The sequence below is a fragment of the Vicugna pacos genome, chromosome 29 (assembly GCF_048564905.1).
Source record: "Vicugna pacos chromosome 29, VicPac4, whole genome shotgun sequence".
Lineage (NCBI taxonomy): Eukaryota > Metazoa > Chordata > Mammalia > Artiodactyla > Camelidae > Vicugna > Vicugna pacos.
This window is the reverse complement of record NC_133015.1, coordinates 10,401,240-10,415,000: the sequence shown is the minus strand read 5'-3', so window position 1 is coordinate 10,415,000 and position 13,761 is coordinate 10,401,240. Positions and strand designations below refer to the sequence as shown.

Genomic DNA, 13,761 nt, shown 5'->3' with positions numbered 1-13,761 from the left:
TCGGCCACTCGGCCCCGGCCCCCAACACCAGCCTCAGTGGCTGTGGGACCCCCTCTCCGTCCAAACCTAAGCAGAAACCCACCTGGCGGTGTGAGGTGTGCGATTACGAAACCAACGTGGCCAGGAACCTGCGGATTCACATGACCAGTGAAAAGCACATGCATAACATGATGCTTTTGCAGCAGAACATGAAGCAGATCCAGCATAACCTGCACTTGGGCCTGGCGCCGGCCGAGGCCGAGCTGTACCAGTATTACCTAGCCCAGAACATCGGTCTGACGGGCATGAAGCTCGAAAACCCCAGCGACCCGCAGCTGATGATCAATCCATTCCAGCTGGACCCCGCGACAGCCGCTGCTTTGGCCCCGGGACTTGGTTAGTATCTACTGCTTTTCTGCCCTGCAGTTAGTTTCCAGTAGCCTTTTGGTTTGGCGTGATGCGCCCAGATAAAGTGGTGAGTGCCGACAAATTGGGGACAGTTTACTAGAAGGGACTTTCGCTTTAAGATGGATAATCAGACCGTTTGTGCTTTACCTCACCTGGGAATTAACTTCAGAGAGGAAGGAGTTAAGGGATCAAGGGCAGCAGGAGAGGAGTTAGCAAACTTTGACTTCCTTCAGTAGGTTGATTAACAACAGTTGCTAATTGTCATTCATTGCCTGCTGTCCTTAGCTCTACCTTAGTATGTTTATAACTTAAGTTCCAGCAGTTATGCTCTGAAACAGCAAACTCGAGCTTCCGAAGGGTATGCCACTATTTTTAAATATTTTTGAAAAATATCTTACTGACTGTGATGGAAGATAATTAAACTAACGATAATACCGTTACCTTATCTCAGATATCTGGCAGTAGATTACAGGCACCCATACAGCATTAGCCAAATCTCATCAAGCTTTTGGACAAATTGCGACATAACCATTAGTGCTTATGTAAGTTTATCTAGGTGCTTAAATTGCAAGCACGTGACTGTTTTGTTATGGTATTGATCAACTTTTCTGCCCTCGAAAATACAAATTTCAGAATGACATCATGCCCAGTAGGAGTAATTAAAGCTATCTGATGAGGGAATTTAGAAGTTGAAAGGGATGATTGTAATTGATCCTGATTCAATCCTATTATGGCTTTTTATAGTTTAAGCTCTAGAGAAAGCACATTCCTTGTCAAGACTTTATTTTACAGATTCCTTTGTGTGCGCTGTATTTTCTAGTCTCTATTTTTCCTTTTAATTTTTTTTTCCTGTAGTAAATAATGAGCTGCCGCCTGAAATCCGGCTTGCCAGTGGTCAGCTAATGGGTGATGACCTGTCCCTCCTTACTGCAGGAGAGCTGTCACCTTATATCAGTGACCCAGCGCTGAAGCTATTCCAGTGTGCTGTTTGCAACAAATTCACCTCTGACAGCCTGGAGGCCCTAAGTGTGCATGTGAGCAGTGAGCGCTCTCTCCCCGAGGAGGAATGGAGGGCTGTAATTGGAGATATCTACCAGTGCAAGCTCTGTAACTACAACACTCAGCTCAAAGCCAACTTCCAGCTCCACTGCAAGACTGATAAGCATATGCAGAAATATCAACTGGTGGCTCACATTAAAGAAGGGGGCAAAAGCAATGAGTGGAGGCTGAAGTGCATTGCCATTGGCAACCCCGTTCACCTAAAATGTAACGCCTGTGACTACTACACCAACAGTGTGGATAAATTACGCTTGCATACCACCAATCACAGGCACGAGGCGGCCCTGAAGCTCTACAAGGTAAGCGGTGACATCCATTTCTGTTGGCACCGAGCAGAGAAGGGAATTAACTGTTTCAGAGCTTGGAGCACAAATCTGAGAGTTAAGGGAAAAAAGAGGGGAGAAAAATAGAAGGGCAAGACCCACAGTTTCTGCTTGACTTTACTAAACCCATAGCGTATTGAAATAGTTGGAATTGGAGAATTTATTGAGAAGATTTGCCATATGTCCCTTGTACACCTATCTCAGTGGGATTGATCGCTTTACTGGTTGCCCTGAAATAGAATCACTTTTCTGAGTGTTTCCATATATGAAATAATACTTTTAAACCTCTTTTATTGATTAAAAACAACAAACAACAACATAGCATCACTCTTGGCTAAGTGTTAATGGTTTCAGGGAGCAGAGGACAAAAACAGTGCTACCTCGTAAGGCATCATCTTTTGTTTGGTGACAAATAAGGATGATCTAAACACTGTGTGTGTGTGTGTGTGTGTGTGTGTATGTGGTTTTTTTCCTCTAAGTTCCTGGTGGTACGGGGTAAACACACTCATCCTTAGCATCACTTGAAAGTCTTCTTAATTCTTTTGGTATTTTGCATGACATTTCCCAGCTAGTAATATTTTTATGTCCCCTAATGGGTGTGGCACAGGTAAAAATGTTCATTAAATAGCAAACACACTTTTAATATTGTGGGGGAAAAAAACCCCAAGGCAGATGGAATGAACATAGGACAAGTGATGAACATTGTTTGTTACATACCTTGTCTTGACTTTTCCTAAACCCTGATTACCGGTAAACTTATTTTCTGCAGTTTGTTTACTGGATTGGCTTGATTGTCTTGGTTCATGTACAAATGGAACAGATTCATTTCTATGATGAATAACTTGGTAATATATTAAAAACTTCTTTTGTCTAGAGGATATTAAAATTCAGAGAATATTGCAAACCATTAGTCATTGTAACAAGCTCTAAATATGATTACAAAATCCATTTTGCAAGTGTTATTTATTGATTTATCCTAGAAATCAGAGATAACTCTACTATCAGAAGTCAACCAGCGATTATAATACCTACGGTGCTTCGAATGCTCTTCTCAAAACCGTAAACAGACAACAAAAAAGAGCAGATTGTGGCTGTCTAGACCAGGTGTAGGAGTTCTTTATTTGAGTTGGCCTGCCACTGTTTGTTTGGGCTGTTACTTGAAGTTCGGATGCTGGATTGATGTACCGAGCGTGAAAACCCGAAGACGCGGTGTGAGGATTTGTTAGCGTGGTCCCTGGGATGTCGGCGCTCCCGTGGATCAATAATGAAAGCATTAGATTTGGGTTATACAGTTTGAGGGGAGTACAGGCCCTAACGCAAGATGGAAAGCGTCTAAGCTGATGGTATTGAAAATATAATATAACGGATTAATTGTCTTACAATTCATAGCTTTTACGGCAACAGTCGACAGCCGTTCAATTGTCAACTTTTCTTCTGTTGATACCTGACCTATTAAAACTTTCAGAATACCTAGGAGAAAAAAAAATAAACATTCAGTTTGTATAAATAATAGATCTCGACCCTGGAAGCTATATGGAATATTCATGAACTGTGTTTATATTCACGAAGCTCCTCCAACACTTTAAATTAGCATGTTGTGAATAGAAGATATAAATGTACCAATTTTTCTGTTTTATTAATCTCGTGTGAGAGGCTAAGAAAAGGTAGAGTGTGACTGTTTATTTTCTCAGGAAAGGTTATTTAATCTAATTGATGATTATTTACACGTGTACATGTGGGTATTCAGTTTCTCCATTCCTTCCGTGAGTATGGACTGTTTGCATGCTCGCTGTCTGCAGAGCAGTTTGCTTGATGCCAGGGTTACCCTGGAAGTTCCTTTTCAGAGAGAGCTGGCTATTATCTATGAATGTGTAACAACCAAATGAGATAAAACTTATAAAAAGGGCCTAAAAGCAGAGAGAGCCTTAGATCCCAGAACGAAAGGTTTTATGTATTCTTACCTTAAAAATGTTACGTTATACTCCAGTTTACTTTCCCTCAGCTGCTTTATTTGATTATCTCTTAAATACCCAAGTGGCCTTGTGATGTAGTATCTAAAACTGGTCAGCAAACAAAAACACACTTTGAGCAAACTTACCTTGAATTCAATGAAGATTGAAGAGATAGATATTTGAGCTATTGAAATTGTATTGGGCAATTGAACAATAATATTTTGCATGAGCCTTCAAGGAGCTTGTATTATTTCTGGCAGTTACTAGAAAAATTACTTCAGAGTAGCAGTGAGCTGAGAATCCTGCTTGTGAACTGATTTACAGACACTGTATGAGTCAGATCTAGAGGATTTTCAAGGACAGTAATGAGGATATTAGCAAGCTTGGTTGGCTGGTGTTGGCAAAATAAAATTGCTTCATAAGTAACATTAATTGCTTTTAAATGAGACCCTAACAAATTGGCCTAGGCCTGGGAAAAAAAAAGTGATGGCTTGTAATATGGCTAAAATATTACAACTTGACTTAAAATAGTTTCTGAGTTAATGACTAGACAATAATCTCCTATATAAAATTCATTTTCATTAGGAGTTTAATTTACATCCTTTTGCGTCGTGAATTATTCCTACTTGAAGGGATAGTGACAAGTAGCAGTTAAAAGACAAACACAGAGCTGGGAGAAAACTGCCCTTCTCATTGACAACGTATTGATTCAGAATGCTCCAGATGTGGTGATGTGTCAGGGCAATTTGAATAGACCGCTTTACCTCTCGCATTGTCAACCTGAAGCAGTATGACCTCCAGAAAGTGTGTGTCCTTATTCCAGCTTCAGGAAGTTAAAGGTTAAAGGTTAAGGGTTAGCTTAAAAGCATCATCTGCCTAGCTGCTTAACTTTTAAACTGATCAATTTAATGAAAATCTGTTTTACAGATGTTGTTTTAATGTATTTGGCAGGATTTAGGCAGCTTTAACATTAGATGTAGGCCAGTAAAAATTATTTCTTTATTCGACCAGAACAACACCTTTCCTTTCATGTTGAAGGTAGAAGGCTTGTGGGTAATGGTATTTTGGCAAAGAACCCAGAGGCAGAATGTGTTGATGATCTTTCCATATGGACTCAAAAAAAAAAAAAAAAGAATACCTTTATGTCCATGGCTGGCGATGACTGCAAAAACAAACAAAGCTGTATTCGTATTTTGGCAGTATTGTTCCTCTTAGAATATTTTCAAAAGGAATTTTGTTATTGTCGAGAGAAACTTTCTCACTTCTTCAAGCAAACTTCTCCAAAGCACTCAGCACTATTAAATTCTGACTTTTCCTCCAGAAATTTGAATGACAAAGCAAAACTGGGCTTGGAAATTCAAACAATAAAATGACATTGCAGATCACCTTTAATCTTCACCTTTAATGTAGGAAAGTATATTTCAACTGAGGTTAGTAAATACTGAACGCACAGATGGTTGCAGTCAGGGTTGCAGGGTAAAGTGTGTGTGTGTGTGTGTGTCTGTAACTGTATAAATAAAACGCTGAAACAGTGTTTCTCAGCTCACCACTTTATTAGATTTGATTACGTTTTTCTAATTTCATGCCTTCACATCCTGTACAAATTTTTGTCAATTGATATTCACATAATGAGTCCTCAATAAATATTTGTAGGATGAATAATGGCCCTAATGTATAAGCTGAGAAATGTACTAAAGAAACTTCTTTACTCCCAACCCTCATTTTTAAAAAAATATGCATTGCCATTTGGTCTACCCCTTAAGTGATCCCAGTCTTTTTCTGAAAAAGATATGAAATCCACTTAGCATGACACATTCAAACTGAGGAAGAACAAAGATGACTTTGGCAATGCTCAGATGCACAGTTTACCCCGTTCTTGGCTGAGCATGGCCAAGACTTTTCTGGCCAGCTGACTAGTCGACCACCAAGCCCGTGCAGGGCGTGCAAAATCACTTCCCACACCTGTGCTTCACCTGCTTTTATAAAATTATATGTATTTTTAAGTGAGGTTTCACAGGTTTGCTGATTCAAAGTCAGAAGCTTAATTATACTAGCTTTTTTTTTTTCCTTCCTGCATCTGCTAGTTGTGAAGGAGAATAGTCTGTCTGAATTCCATAATACCGTTTTCATATTTGGATTTCAAATTGGCTGAGGGCAGTGAATGAATCTCTTGTCTCCATGGTGAGCAAAGGAAGACATGTGGGATTTAGTCCTAGGTAACTTTTAGTGTAACGTTCCCCCAAGGAACATTTTTGGAGTTTTCTCATTATCCGTGTTATGGATGAAAGAATCCGGGTTAAGAACTAAAATCAAGGTTGGGGGGGAGGGTCACGGTAGAGGATACAAGAGGCCACATTGGGAAAAGAATGTGGCAAGGAAATAAAAAAAAATAGAATAATTAGCTTTACCTGCCCTTTCTGCCACTTTTATTTATTTTTTTTGCTAGTAGGAAATAATAACCCGATCAGTTTGGAATTAACAGAGAATCACGAGCATTTTCATTTCAATAGGCCTGAGTCCAACTTTGCAATTTAAAATCAAATATACCAGATATGTACCATTTCAATTATTGAACTGTCATTGTCTCCGTGTGGTGGCAGAAGAGGTCAGGAGATTGTGTGGCACACATTTGCATAAAAGTCATTGTGCAAAAGGAAGTTGGAATATGTGTGTGTATCTAAGAGACCAAAACAGGTTCTTCTTAATCTTATTCTGGTCATTTGTTTAGATGAAGGAAGCTGTTCTCAGAGATAAACAAAAGTTATTCTTTTCCGCTGCTAAACATTAACCTGAATATGGACATTTTTGCACTTTGTGTATTCGTTTCAGAGTTCTATTCCTTTCGAGGTTGAAATGCAGTGTGAAATTCAGTTCCGGTTGCAGGATTTATTTTTTAGAAAGTAATCACAATGCAAATTACTCTATTGTATTTTCCTATAAAGAGACAAGGCAGAGGTGGAAAAAACAGTTTCTGTAGTAGAACAATGCGTGCTTGCATAATACTTATAACTAATAAATACACAGATCAAATAGAGATCAGCTGGTTAGCTAACAGCAACTAATAAATCACTGGTGTTTTCAGATTGCAATGTAATTGGCCAGCCCTCTCTACCACGTCTACTTCTGTTTTTAAGCTTGACATTTGCTGAAGCACAGCCACGTGTTAGAACACGGCTTAGTCCAGCACAAATATGGGCATTCTCACTGCATTCACAGGGCAAGAAACATATGAGTTGAGAACCCTCTTTGTATTCCACTAGGAAAAAGAAACGACCAAAACTTTCTGTCTATCCCAATGCATGATATATATGTATTGATAGATACCAATCCTTAGAAGGATTCCTTTAGACCAGGCATTAGCAACTTACTCCATCCATGTCAGGAGAGATAAAATGATTTTTAGTGTGTGAAATTGTTAACAAACGCAGACAAAATTTAAAGAAAGCAAAGTATGTTACTGGAACCTTCTTCCTGTTTTCTTTTCAGCATGTCTTTTCCTTCCCCAGTGCTGCCTGTCCCCGCCCATCAGACACACACTATCACCCTCTCCTTTCCTTTGCTGAAATTCTCCCTGATTCCTCCCACCCAGATCTTCTTTTCATGGAAATACTCGATGTTGGTTAGCCATCTAATTCTCCCAAGAGAAGTAGCATTCCTTTAATTAAGGGGAAAGAAGCCTTTTCATAAAAGCGGAGTAGTGCATCCAAAGGTGTAAATGACTTCCAAGTCTTTCCCAGGATGCACTTGGTTTCAAAGGAACTGTTTAATGTGGATGAAATTCAGATGTATGAGGGGGGACAGTGGGTACCGCAGGGATGGAGATGTGATGGGGAGCCCACCCGAGGAGATTCCTTCATCTCCCTCCTTCCAAACACACACGCATAGACACCCCACATCACACCCAACCCTCCACCTCAGGGTTGCTCAGAAAAGCAGTAAAAACTCTGGTACCATCATTCATTTCAGGACCACGTCAACTGGTACTTTGGGAGTTATCACTGTTACATATGTTACCGTTTTTGTGTAATTTGGGCTCATTCTGTCTCATGTGAGATGTCGGTCTGGCTTCACCGAAAGTAGGAAATCCCATGTGTGTCGTCTGCCCTGAGGTCACGTAGGTGATGCAGACCGAAGTGTTACCTCGTAATTAACCCGCTCTCCCAGCATGTTTCTCTGGCGTCCGTGTCGCCGTCCCTGTCTGCGAGCATGTTTAAAATCGCTGAGATGCCCACATGGTGCTGGGATGCCACACGGTGGGGCCGCCCGAGTCATGTGTGCAGCAGGCCTTGTGCTGCTGAAAGGGTCTTGGCCCGGGGTGGAGCGGGGAGGAGCAGGCGTGTGCAGGATGACCTCGGTTTTGCTTCCAGAACATCTGGCCTGCCTGAGTTCTCCTGGAAAGGCTTCCTCGAGTTTGCTCATGCTCAGGCTGAGTTCAATTAGACGTGGAGATTTGTTCATTATTCAGATAATTCAAGCCTTCAGAGGCACTTTTTTTTCCCCCTCAAATTATCAGTGTATTTCAGGAGAGCCTACGATGATATGATTTATCCAAAAGAAGAACAGCAGAGGAGTCCCAGCCCCCCAAAACCCGTTTGGAAATGTCTTCACAGGCTCCATAGCCTAGGAGGAGTGTGGTGATGTTTGCAGAATACCCCGAATGGCATCCCAAGTTTTACTTCTAATAAGCACAGACACGTTCATTGAGCACTTACTCTGTGCCCAGTTTTAAAACGTCTCTGTTGGGGAGAGGGTATAGCTCAGTGGTAGAGCACATGCTTAGCGTGCATGAGGTCATAGGTTCGGTCCCCAATATCTCGGTTAAATTAAAAATAATACACAAGCAAACTTAATTACCACTCTACTCCCTCCAAAACCCACAAAAAACAGAAAAGCCTCTGATAACGGAGGTTGTGTCCCATTAATGTGGGAAGGACACACACCATCTTCTCTAAGGTGATGCTTCCTGTCTCGCTCTGTTCTTCCAACGTGGCAGGGACGTTAATCAGAATAAGGGCTGAATCCATATACCACTCCTCAAAAGCGTCCATGCTCTTTTTCAGCAATGGCTGGTCAGAAGACTGAGTGTGACTGCTTTCCTGGGTCATCAGTAGATGCAGGACGTTTGTGTCCTGGCTGACTCTTGTTGCTCTCCTGCTTTGGAAGACTCTATCTGTCAGCTTCAGACAAGGGCTATGGTGGGAACTGCAGAGCCAGATAGAGCTTGGAACATTGATACTGTTCTTTAAACACAAGGATAGCACGGCCGGTGCACTGCCTAGACAATGAAGAAGAAAACCACTCACCAAAGAATGCAGAGGGTGTCAGATTACAACCTCAGTCAGTTCCCTCATAGAACCAGGATGCTACTTCAGTCTTAGTCTTAGAGAATCTTTTCAAGTTCAGTCTACAGTACTGTCAGTGAGAATTCTGCTTAAATGTAGATTATTATAATGGCCTGTTTATTACTATCACAGATGATAACAACTATATTTGGGAACAGTTCCTTTCACTTGGTTTTATAATATTTTATTAATATTCTAGGTTTTTTATCTTTAAGGAGAAAATACTTTTGCAGCTTTGAATATAATAGTTACATATATGAAATATGTATATATAGATGTGAATTGAGATATTTTATTGATGCAGGTTTTCCTAAAGCCTTTTTCTTTTATTGGAAATATTAGCAAGTACAGAATACACGTTCCTCTCTCCTCATTGCTTAAGGAGTAAATGTTAAGGTTATATTTTCTGATTAATCAATTTTTAAGGAGTAGGGTAGAGGAAAGTTAGGGTTGCAGAATTCTTTGTCCTTGGATATCTGCTGATAAAATGCAGGGTTGAAGGTGGAAAGAATGAGTTATTGATAGGTCCAACTGTATTGCTTAATTACAGTTTGGGAGGAAAACTTTAAAAGTTTTAAAATATTGATTTTCAGTCCATGATTACGTGTCCTGTGTCCAGAAGTATCTTATTTATAGAAAGAGTTGGCAAATGACTATCTGTATATGCTTTATGAGCTATCTGATCAAAATACTCCTTCTTCTGATGCCAGATATTCCATTGTCAGTGAAACCACATTGATAATTGACTTCTCCATTGATCACCTCTTAACATGGCAGTACCTTTTTTTTTAAATTGAAGTATGGTCAGTTATAGTGTGTTAATTTCTGGTATATAGCACAATGTCCCAACTATATATATATATATATACACACACACACACACACAGAGACACATTTGTTTTCATATTCTTTTTCATTAAAGGTTATTACAAGACATTGAGTATAGTTCCCTGTACTATACAGAATAAATTTATTTTTCATCTGTTTTTGTATATAGTAGTTAATATTTATAAATCTTGAACTCACAATTTATCCCTTCCCACCCTTCCCCTGGTAACCATATGATTGTTTACTATGTCTGCAAGTCTGTTTCTATTTCATAGATGAGTTCATTAGTGTCTTCTTTTTTCTTTCTTTAGATTCCTCATATGAGTGATATCATATGGTATTTTTCTTTCACTTTCTGACTTACTTCACTTAGAATGACAATCTCCAGCATCTGTGTTGCTGCAAATGGCATTATTTTATTCTTTTTTATGGCTGAGTACTATTCCATTGCATAAATATACCACAACTTCCTTATCCAGTCATCTGTTGTTAGACATTTAGGTTGCTTCCATGTCTTGGCTATTGTATATAGTGCTGCTATGAACATTGGGGTATGAACATTGGGGCATGTATCTTTACAAATTAGAGGTCCCTCTGGATATAAAATGGCACTAATTTTTGAAGCAAGAACATACTGACAACAGTCATAATAAGTTAAATGTTTTATGTGCATTATCTCATTTACTTTTCCCAGTTGTTCTACATTGTGATCCTTATTTTAACATATGAGGAAACTGAGACTCAGAGCACAACTCCTTGTTCAAGTCTTCACGGATTGTAAGAGCAGAGTTTTCACTTTGGCTTCTTCTCAACCCAAACCCTCACCTGCAGTATGAGGCTTTGCTGAGGAAAACATTTTGTTGTACTTGAGGGTGGGAAGAGCAAGGAATGGGAAAGGAAGAGAAAGGCTGGGAGCTTCAGAGGCAAATATACAATTTTGTCTAGGGCTTAATTATTTTGGAGCCCACTTTGACTCCTTCAAGTTACAGATTCCCTTCAAGAGATTGCAGACGCGATGTATTAAGAGCCGGCCAGTAGGCTTTACGCGTATGGCTGCAGTCAACTGGAAATGATGTACTTACACCTGTTGGGTCGTCTCCAAGCCGGAAGGAGAGGCTCATGGTTAACATTGTTGCCTATTTCCTGTGTCACAACAGAATTCTTTCACTTTAAGGAAACTTCCTTTTACTGGCATCAGTGGGTGTTTGGTTTATTAAATAGAAAGGACTAATAGAATATTTATCACTTCTAGTGCCTGAGCTCTCAGTCCTTGCAAGTTAAGCACCTTTGGAAGCTGCATTAATTCATTCGGGTCACCAGGGTATTTCTGCAGTAATGTACTAAATGGTACCCTGCTGACCTGGAAGAAGGAATATGCCTCCCTAAGCATTTAACTTACTACACAGCACCAAGTAACCATTGGCTGCTCTCTGCTCAGAGCCTGAATCTCCTCTTTTGTTTTCCTGACATCCTTCTAACTATTGGAGGAAGTCCTATTCTTTTGATACTTAACTAGAATTTTGAGAAACAATCTTGTTTTGAATTATTATTATTACTATTATTTTTTTTTTTACTTTGATTTCTTAGTTTGATCCATTTTAGTCCCAAAACTCCAGGAATTTTCTTTCCACCGAGGGTTCTACTGGACTCCCTTCCCCTCTCTCCTCGAAATTTTGCTAATGATGCCAAAGAAATGGCCTAAATCTTTTTAGAACTATTTACATTGACTTAACTCAAAGATGCTTGAGGAAATCTTGCCTTCCTGAATCTGGCTGCCAACCCTGCAAAAAAATTCTCAGTCATAGACACTGCCACAGTTGACCGCGTTCGTTAATGAAATATTCTTTTAATGGAAAGTAAGAATAGTCTTAGTTTTAAAGTGACAGAATTATTAGCAGGACAGAAGCTCCTAATACCAATCGCTGGAGTGTGTATAGTATGCAGGGACATTTGGAGAATTAATTAATGTGCCATCTCTTTCAAAGACTTTAAATATTTCTAAGTATTTATTTGGCAGGCCTGAAAATAACACTAGCATATGTCCTTAGGGCCTGAAGTCATTCATTACTCAGTTGTGGGAAATCGGGTAGCACGTCTAATTGCCATCACCTCTGGAAGAGTGTCAGTTCACAAAGTGTCTCCTTTAAACCCAGTATACGTTCAGTACTTACCGTTGAGTCACAGGGTAACAGACAGCAGACATGATGGGAGGAGGGGCCAGGATTTCCAAACTGACACCAAGTAAGACTAGTTTTTCTGAAATAAGATTAACACGCTAAGAGGGGAATTATGTAAACGGCGGAATATACTTCTCAGAATTTATTTTATTTGGTGAATTTACATTACACAATACTTTAGAAGGGAGAAGTCTCTCTCCTAATTACCATGCAATGCTATCACGACTTTTTAAGCAGAGGCCCCTCCAAGTCTTTTGAGAAATCATTTGGCTAAAAGCAAGTTCTGGTTTATTTTATTTGTTTTGGTTTATTACAGTTTTTATTAGCAAATTAAGTAATTTAAAAAACACATTTGGATGGAAGAATTGTACCAAGTTTTTCCATGATGAGTCTTCCCTGAGAAGATACTCCCCAGGCTCATAACCAAATTCCTTAAAAATAGATCATAGGGGAATTCATAAATGACTTTTTTTAAAGAGAAATACAGTCTTTGGCTCTGTTAATTCCCTAAATATTAGAAAAACTAAGATGGGCTTTATGAAGAATTACTTAGTTTTTAGAGCATTCATTTTTAACACAGCAATAGAATTACCATCTTTAAGTCATAAATGCATAAATCTCTTCCAAATGGCCTAATTTTGTCAACATTTACTTAGATGTATGTTTTGAAATAGACTCTCAGGTAGAATATATACTTGTAAGTTCCTGGAGCAGGTACTAATTCATTTCATTCCTTCCTGTACAGCTGTAGTTATCCCTTTAAATATCATGGTTTCGTAACTTACTGGAAAACCATTGATACAGAAATACATTGAGAATTAATTTTTTTTAAAGACTGTTAACGCTTTTCCAAAAAGCGAGCCATTTAATTCTTTATCAGTGAGTATAGAAGGATGTGGCTATACTCAGGTCTCATGTGTTTGGTGATTAAAAAGACAAAATGCCAGTACTCCCATGATGTTTTCAGTATGTATCCAGGGAGACAACTTACACCTCTTTTGCTTAAACCCTGGGACAAATTGCATGCATGTGTGGTTTGTGTGTGTGTGTGTGTGTGTGTGAGAGAGAGAGAGAGAGAGAGAGGAGAACACAGTATAGGCAGACTTACTTTAAAAAATTGATGAAGATTATGAGTTAATCATTAATGCCCACTTATTTTGTTTTAAAGTAGATTGCAGAAATCTCTTCCTGCACATTGTAAGTGTTCTGAGTCCCTGGAGATAATAAACCTTTGATGATGTTGTGCAAGACTCGTCCACAGGCCCTGAAATCATTTCTGTATGTACACATGACTAATCAAAGGTTCAGGGAACAGGATATGGTTTGGTAAAAGTGATAGGTGCTCCAAAAAGTAAATGGCCTCACTAATTGTGGGAGAACATGTAGCTGCTTTTCCCCTACGGAAAGGCAGGTCCGTGTCCCTCCATAGGAGCACATATCTTTTTACAAAGACTTGAGCACTAAGTCTTTTCAAAAGTTACCTTTAAAAGCAGAGGTTTCCCCACATTAATATCTACCTAATCGGCACTCTCTTCTTTTCTTGTCTTCAAAGTCACCACAGATCACAGCAAGATGCTTAGGCTCAAAAGTATCCTTGAAATTCAGGGAATTCGGTCATCAGAACAAGTATCCTCTTAAATTGATCAACTGTCAGATGTCTGTGCTGGGAAAATGATGGAATAAGACAGGACTC

General features: G+C 39.4%; 1 protein-coding gene across 1 annotated transcript in view; it reads left to right on the top strand.

The window, feature by feature from the left end:
* ZFHX4 (zinc finger homeobox 4) overlaps nt 1–13,761 on the top strand; it is a 173,211-nt gene that overhangs the window by 24,621 nt on the left and 134,829 nt on the right. Inside the window, exons 2-3 of the mRNA XM_072951784.1 lie at nt 1–375; nt 1,243–1,745. The exon at nt 1–375 is cut by the window's left edge and continues 2,261 nt beyond it. Coding sequence (XP_072807885.1) covers nt 1–375; nt 1,243–1,745 — 878 coding nt within the window. The remainder of the gene's footprint in view (nt 376–1,242; nt 1,746–13,761) is intronic.